Source organism: Carlito syrichta, unplaced genomic scaffold, assembly GCF_000164805.1.
Source record: "Carlito syrichta isolate Samal-C Ts95f unplaced genomic scaffold, Tarsius_syrichta-2.0.1 Scaffold307064, whole genome shotgun sequence".
NCBI lineage: Eukaryota > Metazoa > Chordata > Mammalia > Primates > Tarsiidae > Carlito > Carlito syrichta.
The window spans coordinates 67,684-84,209 of NW_007251160.1; the positions used below are offsets into that span (position 1 = coordinate 67,684).

At 37.6% G+C, this 16,526-nt stretch overlaps 1 gene segment (V, D, J or C); it reads right to left on the minus strand.

Annotated features, from left to right (window-relative positions):
* Window positions 1-10,963: 10,963 nt before the first annotated feature.
* LOC110596175 lies at window positions 10,964-11,652 on the minus strand. The segment is given in 2 exon segments: window positions 10,964-11,337; window positions 11,547-11,652. Coding segments are annotated over 2 exon segments (426 nt in total).
* Window positions 11,653-16,526: the final 4,874 nt, after the last annotated feature.

The window sequence follows — 16,526 nt, forward strand, 5'->3', positions numbered from 1 at the left end:
CTCAATGAAAATAATTTGAGATGGTTTCCTCTTAATATGTCATCATGCTGCCCACAGTTTCTAATCTTTTCAGTTTAGAGTCTGTGTGTCTCCCCTGGTCCCTGTAGCAGATGAGTCTGGTGTACAGACTCTGAGGTTTTGTTCTACACTTTTTATTGTTCCTCTTAGTGTAGATGTTCTGAGTGCACATAAATATTCTCTTGAACCTCCTAATCTCACAGTTGAGATGGTGAGAATGAGAGTGTTTGCTGCTTTCTGCAAGTTCACAGAAAATTGCCCATTCCTTGCATTCTTTCTGGCTCTTGAACTTTTAGATATCATGTGAAACATCTCCCCAGTGGAACACAACCCAAACCAAGATAAAAAATAGTTGGATTATTTGCAAAGTATTTGTAGTCCAGAGCCACAAATTCCTATTCTTGTGTAAAGTCTTCCGTTAAGACTGAATGACACTTTCAAGTACCGCTGAATTCTACAGAGGAAGCAACAGAGAACCTGATGGATCTGATATGCGACTTACAATGAGATATCCTGAACAGCCTTGCTTAGAAACCTCCATGTCCTAAGAAGATAGTGCTGACAGCAAAAGAAAACACAGCCTGGTTTCTGCCCGTCCTTTTCTCTCCCTGGTCCAAAGTATCTTTCAGATGCTCTCCAGGTGTCCATCCTCTCTCAGTCCATCAATGCCTAATAGAGAAGATGGAAGCCACAGTTACTCAAGCAGACTGGGCAGCACATGTTGATAGGGCTTCCCATCTCCCTGAGTAAGATATGTTGGTTCTGCCAAAGCTCAGGGCTCAGCTCTGCGTGCAAAACCAATGTCATGCAGAGCCCTGGAGTTGAGTGACGCTGCAGTCACAGAGCTGGAAATGGGGTTTTTGGGTAGAACTCTCTATAATGTTCAGACTCTTCATTGTTGTTCAAGCTAATGCCTGTTTTGTTTCCTATTGGAACACAAATGTCAGGTTTGATTTCCCACCATTTAGTATTTTAAATAACGATATGTTTCTCTGGTTAGAGAGAAAGGAGTGAAGGAAAAATGAGCAACATCAATCATAGTGTTGCATTATTGGAAAGTTTCAGTTATAGAGGAGAGGAGCTTCTGCTTTTTCTTTTGTCCAATAGCTACAAAAACAGAGCCAAATGAGAGATAATTTGGATAACAATTCAGATAGTAAAGTTTTCTTGAGAAATTAGGTTTCTGTAGAGAAAACCCTTTTCTTGGCCAGTAAGCATGTTGGAAACGAGAAACCCAAAAATTCTCGGTTGAAATCAGAAGAATCTTCAAGTCAAAGGACTTGATTTATGTTTGGTTCTGCCACTTACTAAATGGTAAGTTAAGCTTCCTGAACCTTAGTTTCCACCTTATGGAGAAATAGTATCTTTATTATTAGCATTATTAAATATAATGTAGCATATTGATAGAATAATTTACTTTATATGAGTTAAAAGGAAATGAGATGATCTTTATCTATTAATAAACTAGTTAGTCTTCAAGTACATTTTGTTGAGTAGAATGAAAAAAAAACTTGTGGAGAAAAACTTATGTGTTATGTAAAAATGCCACATATAATAGTCTATCTATATATTCCATGAATATATGCATATATATTCATATTAATTATGATAAAGTATCTAAGATATAAATTACAAGCCCAAAGCCATATTTAGCTCTGGGAAAAAAGACCAGATGAAGGCATGAGCAAAAAAATTTTAAGCTCTATCTGCAATGTTCTGACATTTATAAAATGATAAGACATTCATCTTTAATATATATAATTAAAATAACAAGTATATACCTAGTTGTTTTTAAATAATTGCAAGACAAAACTCAGTGTGAGGATATAGCTTTATCTAATCTTCCTTCTTTGAAACCGAGTATGTGTTCCCATGAAAGGTCAATGGAGAATTCTGAACTTTTAGAATGATTGGTTCAATCTTCCCTTTATATAGTCTACTGCAGAGAAAAGAGAAAAGAACTGAAAGTAGTTCTTTCTCATTTGCCCATATCAAAGATGAGTTTGAGGCACAAAGAATATTCAGTGGAGGCTCTGTCGGTGGGTCTTGAAGAGGAACGAAGGAAGAGAAGTTAGGGAGACAGTGAACCAGAAAGCTGGTGCTTTAGGGTCTAAGAAACTAGGAACAGCTGGGGACACAGAGCTGAAATTATGACAAGTCCTTGGTTGTCTAGCTACAAAGTTTGAAGCTAAGAGACTTTTGAAAATGTATTTATTGCAGAAACAAGTTCATAATAATTTCATGAAAAAAACCCAAACTAAAATGCTGAGAAATACAATACCCTAAATAAATTAATTTTTTCATTTATGTATCAAACCTTCCAGTTTGTATTTATGTGCTTCAGTTGTTTGACATTAATTTGAGCCTAGCATGGTTATGGTATGGATTGTCTATTTTACTTAACTATATGTCACGAACTTTTCCATGTTATGAGTCTTAATTAGCTCATTAAATGATTGTAGAGCATTCAGTCCAGTTGCTATCCAGATTCTTCCAAGTTGTTGAAAATTTTTTACTAGAGTATTTTTTTTTTTTGCCTAGAAGGTTTTTTTTCTACTTAAAATTAGCCCTTAATATAAATTCAGAGAAATGGGTCAAAGGTATCTATTCAGTTCCAAACAGCTCAAAGGTATGAACAGTTTAATGAATTTTAAAATCCCTTTCCACACCATTCACTGTGAAAAGGGTTGTACAAATATATTGTGCTGCCAAAACGGTATTAAAATAACAGCTTCTCACAAACTGAAACTGAGGAAGGTTACATATGACTTTCCTTAAATGATTCTATACGTTCATGAACAAATCTCCCATGGTCCATTTTTTTAAAAGTCAGCTTTAAGCAGATCTTAGAAAATTATTTTCTAATCACAGGCACTTTGACATTTTTTTTAAAAGAAAATATTGTTTTAGTTCTCATTTGCTGTCTGATTTCCAAGACCCTTTAATGACTGATGCAGTGACTCAGCAGGCAATGTGGTGTTGGCTACGCTGTGCACTGCTGGATCCTGAGATTTCCAGCCTGCAAGCAGTAAGGTGCTAGTGCTTTGCATTGTACTGAATATGGATCAAAATCTTCCTTCCTCTTTTACTTTTCATCTCTTACCAGTCCAAACAAAAATGTTAGGCTTTGCCCAACAATGGTGGGAGTCAGTTAGAAGTGTGGTTTGGGCCCATGCAGGAGGTAGCAGGTGCCCTCCTGCTCCAGCAGGCAGTCCAAGGACTCACTACCCCACCTGGCTTCTCACCTCCACCTGGGGAGGTAAGAGCTGACACAGGAGCATGGTTGAAATCTTCCCAGAATTTTCTCTCTTTCCTCACCTGCCACCCACCTAGTGCTGAATGGCTTTCTCTTCCCTTTAATCTTGTGAGGAACTCTCCCCTGTTCTTGCTCACATCATGATAAATTCCCAACTGCCCAGGATCATGAGTTTAGGAGGTGGTGCTTCAGAGCCCCTTTGTCCTCTAACTGTTGGCCTTGCTGAGCATGTACCTCAAAGCCTGGCATAGTGACCAGGGATGTGTGTTTTTAGGGTTTTAATTTTTTGGTGTTTTTGCCAGAGGGGTATATAGAAGATTGTTAGATAATAATAGAACAGTACTTTGAGGCCAAAGGAGGGAAGAGGGAGGAGGGAGGGAAGGAGGGAGAAAGAGCGAGTGAATGAGCTGCCTTTGATGAGACTCTAGGACACGCTAGGCACTTAACTCAAGTGTTAAAGCCACGTCTCATAGCAGCTTACAAAGTAGAGCTGCTAAATTTTAAAAGCTTAAGGAATTTGCCTACTATTATACAGCTATTATTAGAGCAGAATTCTCCTGATCCAGTGCCTCTCAACTACCATGATGTCTCTTGCCAAAAAGAGAAAAGAAAAACGTCAGTGTGGTTATGTGTGTGTCACGCTTGCCTTCCTCCTGTGCCCTGATGTTCTTGTACAGCGCCCCTAGGAAGGGTTCTTTTTGTGCCTCTCTCAGTGCACAGTAATACAGGGCAGTGTCTGCAGGAACTAGACTTCTGATGTACAAATTTGTTGTATATGCTGTAGTCATTGAATAAAACCTTTCTGTGGCAAAATTGGCATCTCCTTTTCCAGAGTATCCCCACCCTCTATAGAGAATATATTCTGGTGCCTGGTTTGGATACTGCCGAAACCAATAGAGATCAGCATAGCTCTGAGATGATGCGCTGTAGTTGCAGTACAGGTTCACAGTCTTCCCTTCTGTTCCATATACTTCTGTCTCCTGGGATGTTATCCAGGACGCTCTCCCATGCCCTGCAACATAAAATGCTCATTAACCACAGTGTCAAATCAGTTGCCTCCTCCAGGAGGGCAGCTCTGGGATCAGGACAGGACTGTTACCTGGAAGGGTCAGTGCTAGAAGTGAAGTGAAGATGAACTTGCTATTCATTATTCCTTGATTCCTGATTTGTGACCTTGCATTATTCAGAGGCTGCTTCAAACTGATTGTATCTCATCATTAAGTCAGTCACTGAGATGAATTTCCTGGGGGCTTCTTATCATGACTCACAGGTCAAAAATGGGAGGAGCTTAACTTAACCATACAGATTTTTTGAAGAAGTAGAAACACCTCCTTTTGCAGTGACTTTGAGAAAGTCTTGGTTTAAAATAAGTCGAATTCCTCACATCTCTCTGGACTTATTTTTTTCATGTTCATTGACAACGGTGAGATGAAAGATAAAATATGGAACAGTTAGCAGTGGTAATTTCTGTAGTTGAGATTATAAATATTCCTTTAATTTTTTTTTTTTTTTTTTACAACAAATGGTTACTTAGCTTTAGAATTAGAATAAATCTCATTTTGGTGAGAGATTGATCTTTTGAGATGTAAATTATTTGGGTCTTGTTATGACAGGAAATGGGAAAGAGAAAAAAAGAAACTTTCCTCCTTTCAGCTGCATGCATATCATCCTAAAAACAGTGAAACTTCTGGCTTTTAAATTGTAAACTCTTATATTGCAGACCTAGAAACAGTGGGGTATCTTAAAAATTTTACACTTTAAAAAAAATAAACCTTTAAATAAATGAAAGCTAGATTCTCCTCCCATATTCACTACCGGGTTTCTGGGTTTTTGTGTAGATAGATAGGAGGGAAGACAATAAATTGAAGAGGTCTTTGTAGGCTAAATATGGTAGCACACATTCTATTAATTTTTATCTCCTTCTCTTTTAACAATGATCTGCCCTTTTCTTATACCATCTCCATATTTCCTGGGCTGTGAAACCCAAATTGTGCTTAATTTGCTATGAATTTCTTAATAGACTCACAAGCCAGAGTAGCCTTTACTGTCTGGACTCTCCTACACAGAGACGGGGTATTAAAGTGCTCTACTCATAGGACAGTCATTAAAATAATTAGGAATAATAGGTCTTCTTGTAACTTTAACACATTTCTGATTTAAGAGAGCATTAGTCTATAGTGATTTGAAGAGCTAGCAATCAAAAAAATCTTGTTTTAATGCTGTGTCATTTGGTTGTGTATGGTCATGTCTACTCATTATAATTCACCTAAACTGTGAGTGTCAGATAACACAGTTTCAGACTGTGCCATTTAACACAGTTTCAGACTACTTGGATTTTGATATTTTAAAATGAAGTATATTGATTTTTTTCTGTGTATAAGGTATTAGTATTTAATTCATAGTTGATAACTTGAAAAATAAACAGTATTATAAAGCAGGGAAACAATAAATTGTCTTAACCCAGTACCCAAAGACAACTAATACTGCTGCAAACATTTTGATGTTATTTGATTCACATGTTATTGTAAACATGTTATTTTATTCACATGTTATTTTAGTGTTTTGTATACTTTTTTTGTACATGATTGTGGTTACCCTTTGGGTAAATTTTCCTCTCATTTGATATTTAATATGGGGCATGTAATGGAGAAAGAACAGTGTTTGGAGTCAGATAGACCTAATTTCACATTCTGTTAGCAATTTATCTGGGACAGGGGTTGCGGAGGGGCTTAATGTTTCTGAGTTTGTGAAAATTTTCCAATATGTTAGCTGAAAATAATATTAATGATCCATCAGTGCTATTGTGAAAATTAAGAGAGCAAGTATTGTACAAAGTACTATTGCAAACTCTTTGTACAGATAATATTAATATATATGATTACATAATTCATTGAAAGAATATTTCATAACATAACTAAGTTAAGTTTATATTAGTTTTGCATAACCTTAGCTAGCTTGTTTCTTTTGCTAGGCCGCTTAAGGTGCTAAGCATTAAATTTAATATGTAACATCTTGAAAAAATTTTATTACCACTTTCACAAAGTGCCTAGCATGGGTATCAATCCTAAAATGAAGAGAATAAGAATACTGCTAGTAGAAAAGAAAAACTTTCATTTGAATCAAGTAATGATACCTGCTTGTTTCCACCCTCTGTTTTTTGCTAATAGGTTAAGCATAAACAGTTCTAAGGAGGAACTCTACCAATAAATGTACCAGTTCTGGTCGGGAAGATAAAGCATTCATAGCTGTTTGGCAGAGTCCCTGGTGGGTGGTGCACACACCAGTTGCCAGTTCAATCAGGATGAAAGAGTTGGTATCCTACAGGGACTCGCTAGAAATATGAGCTATGCTGAATCCCATAGAAAGCACAGAGAAAGCAGTGAAAGAGATAGGACTCAGTTTGAGTTAGAACTCAGTAAATTTTACAAGTAACTGCCAATCTGCATACAAGAATCTCGACCAACAGCTGCTTTTCCTTCTAGCTCATTTTTGAGGGCTTGCTCAGTTTAGTAAGTTCCCTACCTTACAGTTGCAGAGCCTCCGCATTTGAGTACAGGCTGTAACATTTGGGTACAGGGCGCAGGTGACTAGGGAGCACTGTGCCTCCAGAGCGCAGAGGTAGGTGGCTGAGTCTCCGATCTGGGTGGCTGTGATGTTCAGGATGCTGAGAAGTTCTTTTTTATCCAATATGCTACTTAATCTTCCTGACTTCTTCTGAACCCCACTTGAAATCAGTTTAAGCAGAAATGTGGGAGATTTCTTTTCCTGCTTGTACCACTGTAGATTTTGAAAGTTAGTCACTTCATAATTACACTTAAGAGTTGCACTGTCTCCCTCATGGACAACCAGATATGGGGGACTCTGTACCACCTTGTCTTCACTGCTCACCCCTGCGTATAAAAAAGTAATCATTATTCTCCACTGGAACAATAAGGCTCCAAGAATAGTCAGAATAAATTCCATTTTTCCTTCTTAGTTTTCTGAGGTGCAACCTCAAGTTTCCTGGTTGCCCATGACCCTTTGTAGTCACCCTACTTACAGCTCAGTTGAAGCCAAGAGATCATTAGTGAAGCCAGTGGACACTTCTTCATCCTTCAATTATCAAGTGTATTTCCTGGGCAAAATGTGATTCACTACCCTAAGCGTTTCCTTTTCTTTTTTGAACCATCACCCCCTTCTCCAAAGCATGCACACACACACACACACACACACACACACACACACACACACACAAACCACCACCACCACCTGAATGGGAAACCACAATTTGGCTACTCAGCCAACAAGGAAAAAGAGTATCATTTTGTTATAACTCAAATTTAAATGCCTCCTACTCAAGCACCCATGGGAGTCATTCAGAATAGAACACTGCCATCTTGTGAGCTGATGCAGAATAGCTGGAAACTTGTGTCCACATGTTTTACCAACCATGGTAGGTTCTTCTAAAATTGTCTCACTATCGAAGGACAGAGTACCCAAAGCTACCCGTAGCTCTATGAATCTATATTTTTTGTCCAGAATCCTTAAGGGAGTGGGCATGCCTGCTCCATTCTCTCTCTTTCATCTTCTTGCTAATGGGAACCTGGCATGGTGGGGCCACGCCATAACCCTGCAGGTGATGGCAAGTCCCTGAGGAATAGCACAGTCCCAGAATGGAAATAATCTCTCAAAGATCATGTAAGGAAGAGACATCTGCTGACCTGGAATATTCACTCTAGACTTCCATGAGAAAGACAAATAATTTTGTTCTTTAAACCTCTGAATGTTTGGCATATCTGTGATAAAAATAGTTTGACCCACTTCACTAAGACACTTGGAGTATGACTTTTGCTGCATTCCATTCTATTATTATTATTATGTAGTTGTCTAGTTGTTATTGTCTAGGAATGTCTATTTTTAGGAAAATGCTTATAATACATCTAGGGAGTGTTTTAGCCTAAGATTAATAATTTATTACTTGAACTTCATGATCACTAGGAAAAAAATTACTTACTAGGAAGTGCAAATTCCAAGGTGAAGACAAACATATTTGCATTTAAGAAAAGCTGAATTGCACAGGAGGTAAAGTGATGGATTACTTGGTTTCTGAACCAATCTTTTTGTGACAATGGCAATGTAGCCTAACTCTCCAGATCTTAAGCAAGAAATAAATCCCAGGGGCATGAAGTAAAGGACTAACAGATCTGACAATGCAACAATAAAGTAAATAATAACATGTTCTGTTATTGCTTGTGACTATAGTGTGTACTGTTCCCATGAAGTTCAGATCATTTTACCCATTTCTTTGTTATAAGTTTCCTTCTGCGTTTCTAGGTGGCACAGAGGCACAGATGTGAGAATGAATTAACATCTTGCTCTTTAATTCATTTAACATTTTAAATTCACTATCTTCTTTGTGCCAGGAACTAAGGAACATACAGATGTGAATAAGGCAATCTTTACCTTTAATATCAAGACATACTTTAAAAAGCTTGCTAAAAAATAATCTATAGCTTCAGCACTGAGAAGGCTAGCATAGTAGATATGCCTACCTACAGATGAATGGGAATGGGGAAAGGAAGAAAAAATATGATTATCCACTGTCAGTTAAAACACATTTTTTTAAGTTCCTGAGAACAGAATGGTGCCTAGGACCCTATAAATAGATGTGAAAGCATTTTTTCCCCACAATTTAAATAATCTCAGGATTTTGAGGGTTATGTCATAAACATTTGTGGGACCCATAGAAATATTGAGCTGTTTCTTCAGGGAAGTGAATTTCTTATTGATATTTGAGAACATGATGATCTCTGTGAGTCATTAAAGCCACTATTTTTTAAAGAACAGCCCATATCACTATCAGTGGTAGTGGACCATCTTTCTTCATAAACATCAGCTGATTCCTCTTGAGAGATATTGATTTTTTCTTAGGATGTCTGCAAGAAAGAAAACCAGTATATTATTCAGAGCTAAACTATTTGAGATAGTTCTGCTTAGCTTTTTACAGACTTCAGCTTTCTTTGGCACCTGCTGTTAGGGTAATAACAGAAATAAGGATATCAAGAAGTATCATCAGTGTTTCTTCTCAAGAATGAGGACACGGAATGATGTGGCAGATGTTTTTGGATAGTTAGCCCAACATTTATCCCCAGTCACCATCTTTCATGGTCATCTCCCTTATAGAGGCTAGACAAGTTAAATGCTCACTTTCCCAACTTCCCTTACCATTAGTGCTGACCATATGACATGGTTCTGGCCAATGAAATTTATCATATCTTAGACCTCTTAGGTAGATATCTAGGAGGTAATTGCTGAGTCAAATGGTGACTCTATGTTTAACCATTTGAGGAACTGCCAAACTGTTTTCCAATGTGTCTGTGCCATTTTACATTCCTACCAGTGGTGGATGAGTATTCCAATTTTCCCATATCCTCACTAAACATTATTTTCCATTTCTCCTTTCTCTAAAAGAAAAAAAATTGTGAACATTCTAGTGGGTCTGATGTGGTATCTCATTGCGGTTTTGGTTTACATTTCCCTAATGAATAATGATGTTGAGTGTTCTTTCATGTGCTTTTTGGCCATTTGTATATCTTCTTCGGAGCAATGACTGTTCAAACCACTTGACCATTTTAAAATTAGTATTTTTCTTTTTGTTAAGTTGTAAGATTTAAAAAATATATATTCTTGATTCTAGACCTTATCAGATACATGACTTGCAAATATGTTCTTTCATTATGTAGGTTAGCTTTTCACTTTCATTTGTGTAAGACTTTGTGAATTTTGATGCACAAATATTTTAATTTTAATAAAGCCCAAATAGCCGGGCTCGGTGGCTCAGCCTGTAATCCCGTGCCTTTGGGAGGCCGAGGTAAGTGGATTGCCTGAGCCCGTGGGTTCGAGACCCGCCTGGGCAGCGAGACCTCATCTCTACAATAAATCAAAAAATCAGCCGGGCGTGGTAGCGCGTACCTGTAATTCTGGCTACTCGGAAGGCTGAGGAGGAAAGATCGCTGGAGCCCAGCAGGTCGAGGCTGTGGTGGCCGGGAGCGGCCACTGCACTCCAGTCTGGGTGACAGAGTGAGACTCCAACTCAAAAAAATAAAAATAAAGTCCAATTTATCTATTTTTTTCTTTGGCTGTTATTTTTTGGGGCTTTATCTAAGAGACTGCTGCATTGTCCAAGGTCATTGAAATTTATACTTATGTTTTCTTCTAAGCATTTGTATTTCTAGCTCTTACGTTTAGGTCTTTGATTCATTTGAGTTAGTTTTTGGACAAGGGTGAGGTAGAAATCCAACTAATTCTTTTACATGTGACTTTCCAGTGGCCCCAGAACTACTTGTTAAAAAGACTATTATTTTTCCATTGAATGGTCTTGACAGCATTGTTGAAAATCAATTGGCCATGCATGTATGGGCTTGTTTCTGGAATCTTAATTTTATTCCATTGATATTTGCCCATTTTTGAGAGACATATATTAAAACTTTCTACTGTGATTGTAGTTGATTCATTCACTTTATAGCCTGACAAAAATAAGTAGGTAACTATATTACACACATTAAAAAGGGATTGAGAAGGGGAAGCTCATCAAGCAAAGAGCTTTGGAAGATAAATCCTTGAATGTCTTTGAAAGATAAATCCTTGAATATATGAGAGTTTTCAGACACAAAATGGCAGGGGCATAAGTTGCATGCATAACATTTTATGTCAAGAGGAGCGGGAGCTGAAGGCAGTGTAGTGACTGGAGTCCCAGCTGCAAGTTTGAGGACGGGCTGCAGGTGCTTGGGGAGCACTGTGCTGCCCGGCACAGAAGTAGGTGCCTGCATCAGCAGGCTCAGAGTCTGAGATATTCAGGAAGCTGTCCTTTCTGGTTCTACCAAGCTGAGCAGTCAGTTTCCCATTTCTGGTCAACTCACCACTTTTATATAAGGTTATCAAAAGGACAGGACCTTTCCCAGGATCCTGCTTGTACCATAGCCAGGTGTTAAATGTGCTTGAAGAAGTGCAGTTCATGGAAATGTCCTCTCCTTCCTGAATAGACATAGACTGAGGACTTTGATTCGGCTGTTGACCACTTGCCCCTGTTTAGAAAGACAAAAGAAGATGGTTAAGATTACCTTTAGATCACCTTTCTCAGAGTTGTGACAGTCACTCTATCCCTGAATTTCCCAGTTCTGCCTCTATGTTTTTCCTTTCTTTCCTTCTACTCTAGTTTTTCTCCTCATGTCCTCACAGAATTTCTACCCCTTTAGAGTTATCTGTGGAAGAATCAGAAATTCCCAAGACTCACATGTCAGCTGCATCCATAGAATTATTAATACACTTTCAAGGAACATCCTCATCACCAAAGAATTATTTCCTGAATTTTTTGTTGTTGCTTCAAGAAGCTCCTTTGGGTTGAGTGACACTATAAATACTGCCATATTCACTATCATGAAGTTAAAATATCTGTTCTGTATATCAGCCAATCAGATCTCTTTCAGACGTTTCCCCTGAGTTTTGAGCTAACCTTCAAGGTTAGCTATGAATAGAGACACTGCCCCCATATGGAAAGACACACCCTTGTTGTCCTCTCATGCCACTCCTTCCGTTTGTTTTAATAGTCCTATTTCTCCCATTCATTTGATGAACACATATAATGAGTACTCACTGCATGCTAGGAAAGTATAAAGAAAAATATAAACATGAAATGCATTTCTGAATCACTAATCTATCATTTGTATATTAAAACAAATAAGAATACATTACAGAATAGAAAGTACCATACGAATTTCAAATATAGAACATAAGATTCAAAGAAATTTTATATAAATGTTTACAGAGAACTATATCCCCCAGACCTCAAAGAATATAGCTTCACTCTCCAGGCTGTGAGCAGTAATTTGGAGAGAAATTTTAATAGGTTACTAGGAAAACACACGTATGTCATTTGTCTGCAAACAACAGTAAACCTAAGAAATATAACTATTATATTCCAACATAATTATTCAGATGATAGTGTTTATAAAGTCTACAATAGTGTACAGGAATGTCTTAGGCCTTCACATCTAGGCACCATTCTCTCACTCTCTCAGAGCAACTTCCATTCGTGGTGATGCAAGCTCCATTCATGGTAAGTGCCCTGTACAGGTGTACCATTTTTTATCTGTCCTCGCACATTTTTACAGTGACTTTTCTATGTTTAGATACACAAATACTTAACACTGCATTAAGATTGCCTACAGTGTTCGGTACAGTAACATGCTGCACAGGTTTTTAGCTTAGGAACCAGAGTCTCTACCATATAGTCTAGGTGTATGATAGGCTATACCATCTAGGTTTGTGGAGGCACACTCTATATGATATTCACATAATGATAAAATCATCTAATGACCCATTTCTCAGAAACTCTATCATTAAGTGATGCCTGACTCTATTAGCAAAAGTTCTACATGAACAAATAGACAGGGCATTTAGTTTGTCTCTCAGAAAACTGGTGAAAATTTAACTGCTTCAGAGGCAGCATGGTAAAGAGAGTAAAGGTTTGGAATCTTAGATATTATGCAAATACAAATACTTTACTTTCAAAACAGATGACTTAGGGCATGTGACTGGATCTCTTTGAACTCAGATTCATCTGAAAAATGAATAATGTCTATTTCCTAGAGTGGTGAAGAGTGTATGAGATAAACAATATATACTATCTGTCATATATTAACATAATATATTTAACATACTTTATGTAAATTACAGAGCACTATTTCCTCTCGGGGCCTTTTATAATCCTCGAAATATACTTTTGATTGAAGTATTATTATTTTCCTTATCCTGGTGAGGAAATTGATCTTCAGAGAAGCAACTTGCTTAAAGTCATACAATTAAGAAGTGGCAGAGATATGATACTCCTTAAGAATTCTCTCACTTCTCTGTCCTTCAGCAAGTCTGTGTTTAGGTGTTTCTTTAAACTATTTTTGGTTTCTTTCCCTTCGTTCTCACAAAGGGTACTTAACCTCATGGGGACACAGGATCAGTTGTATAATGCTATCTTTCTAATATGAATGGCCCCTGGACTTCCTTTTAGCAGATGGTGGCCCATCATGTCCTGGTTTTGTTCTCTGCATATAGGATGATACAAAGAAAGGAGCCAAGATTGTCACTTGCCCCAGGATCTCTGTCACATAACCTCTGGACTTCAATTTTTTCATAACAAATTAAAAAAAAAACCTGCCACCTTATTGCATGTTACTCTATTAAATGTAAATGTATAGGGTTCTTTAAATGTTATATACACTTAATTTGAATGATGGTTATGTAAATGACATCTATCTGATAACAGATGTGGCATATTATTCTACGTTTTGTCCAACAATAGAATCTTCATTCCTTTTCCTTTCTGAATTATGTTATCCTTCTAAATGAATTTGAATGAAAACATAGATTTTTAAAGTTGCTTCCACTGTGGTGTGTGCACCGGTGCCAGTGGGAACTACCTTACACACTGGCAGCCCACACTATGGTTTAGAAGAGTTGGAAGCAGAATTTTAGGATAAGTTTTTAAAAAAATCCTCCAGTACCAGTAACTGAAAACATATCATTTGAAGTAACTTCCTTTGAATCTCCTTTTCTAACATATTTTTAAAAAATATAACCAGTTCAGAGAGAGCTAACCTAGAACACTACATTGAAATGTAAGTTAGGTTATAAATCACTTCATTTTAGAGATTGAGCCTGGAGATAGATATGAAATCAATAGCGCAGAAGAAGATTCTGGAAAGAAATTCAGTGACTAGAAACGTTAGGTTTTGAGAGAGCTAATGGTGTATTGAAAGGTCACAGAGTACCACTGAGGAGCTGGATGAAAATCAGAGCAGCAGAATAGGAGGGAGGTAAAGGTACAGGAATGGCAAAGGACTAAAGACAAAGTCTCTGTATATCTCAGTTTTGCCTCAACTGACCCTGAACGCAGGTCTTAAATCAAGGACAATAAAACAAAACATCTAAAAAATGGTGTACAGGATAAGCACTGCCACAAACACTGTTGAATATGACTTGAATATCTTAACCATGAGGTGACAGGACAGCTGGGGGTGGTTACAGCCTGCGGACAGTGAGAACAGATGAGTCCTGTTGTTGGTAAGAGTGGGAAACCCTCTGTTCACTCCCTATGTGTCCACCCCACCCATAGAGGGTCCACAAGCTGCTGGAGGCATCAGAATGGAATGCACAGTCAGCACAGTCAGGAGAGTTTCAAGTTTCTCAGGTCATGCTAAAATGTAGGGCAACACTTGAGCTTTCTCTAAGTCCTGCTACTCACTGAGTTTAGAGTGAGTATTCTGTATCTTCTGTGTTCTCATTCCCCCAATTGCTCTTCTAAGGACACCCAAAGCTTGGCATATAAGGCTTTAAAAAAAATTCCTTTACATTTGCAATGGATTCTTCTGTTTCAAATGTGATATTCCAGTTAATAAAATAGCACAGTGAGACTGGCTAGGAAAACATTACCATCTTTATTTTGTAATAGAGAAATTGGCTCAAAGAGGTTCTGTTATTTGAGTGCAACCACACAGGTGGTGGGAGCAATAAATCCAATGCTTGTTCCTGGTCCTGCTTGCTTTCTACTCCCCCTGGCAGCCTCTCAAAAGAATAATTGTTAATCTGGATCTTTGCTTCTCACAAAACATCCAAGTCAGGCAGTGCCTGTTAAATGACAACTCTAGTGTGTCCCCCGCCCCCATGGGGTGAGGGGAATGTGGTTCCTAGAGGCAGGTGTGGGCCACAGCTTGCAGGTGCCAGCGTGTACTGTGTGCTTTCCATCCCAAGGTGGATGCCTGAGTCTAAAAGTCAGAAGCTATGAAGTACAGGGAGCTGGACTGTCTTTTCCTGATCAAACTTGGAATTAATTTCCCCCTCCTTTTCTTAGTTTAGTTAACCCACCAGAAGGTGGTAGACTCTTCCCTAGACTCTTACCCCAAACTCAAGGCAAGGTAATTAAGAAATTACAGTTCATGAGGACAGTTTTGTCTTTCCAAGCAAGAGTTAGGTTCTAATTTGTGAGTGTCTAGCCAGTCTCTGACATAATCTGTTCTTTTATCCACCAGATAAATATTCAATCTGTTTTTCCGTTTCCTAAAAATGATGCTCACTCCTTTACTGAGGGAGACAACCTCAAGTCATTCCAGTCACCAAATCCAGGTCCATATCCCATGTTCCAGGTGATACACAATTCATTTCACCAGGTTGGAATGTAGTTAATTTTGGTCTGGAGACTTATAAACTGAAGATATTTGTCTCCTCCTTTTCCTCCTGTACACAAAGGAGGAAAAAGGATAAGTTAGCCACAGGAATAATTCCCTTCAGAAGTAGGACCTCTGGGTACTTGTCCATAGCCATTTTAGAACGATGTAGAATGGGAATTGTGAATATTTCCTACTCTAGAAGGTGGAAGAAAATTCTTTAATAGGCTTATTATAGTGTCTAGAAGGAAAGTTCCTGTACATTGTTATCAGTAGTCCCTAAATATGCTTCTGGAAGCTTCTTCCATGTTCACTATCTTTCTTAGATCTTATCTAAAATGGGTTTTGGAGAGTATTCCCTTTTTGGGCACTCATACCCTTCAAGGTTCACTTCCTGGTTATGGAAGATTGAGGTCTAGGATTGACTTTAAGCCTAAAACTATGAAAGACTGTTTAAATCTGGGCTTGTGGCTATCTATTTAGGATTTCTAATTATTTATTCATCACTCACTGAGATATAGATTTTAAATTTCATTGTATGCTTTTGAATTTGTCTATTTCTTCTGAAAATTCTGTCAAATCTCATTTAGGCTAAGGTCATGTTTTTAGGAGTATATTTTATCCTACTGGTAATTTAAAACTTCAATAATTATGAAACAATTCTGGTTGTTCCAATAATTCTTTTCATCTTATAATCTACTTTGATATTAACATGTTTATTTAAGCTCTATTTGAATATGTTTTCTGTGATATATTTTTCCATTTATTTGCTTTCATCCTTTTCCCATATTTTTATATTTTATATGTTTTTATTTTTCTTTTTTCTTCTTTATCTTTTTTCTGTGGATTTTTCTATTAAAATCTCTGTTTTGAAGAACATATTTGCTTTATACAAAATTTGATGTTAGCAATTTTTTCTCTCTGGACACAAGATATAATCTCACTCTCTTTTGGTTTCCATTGTTATTGTTGAGAAGTCAGCTGTCAACTTATGCCTTTGTTTCTTTGAAGGCAGTTAGACTTTTTTTTTTTTTTTAATTTTTCCCTCTGACCTTTAA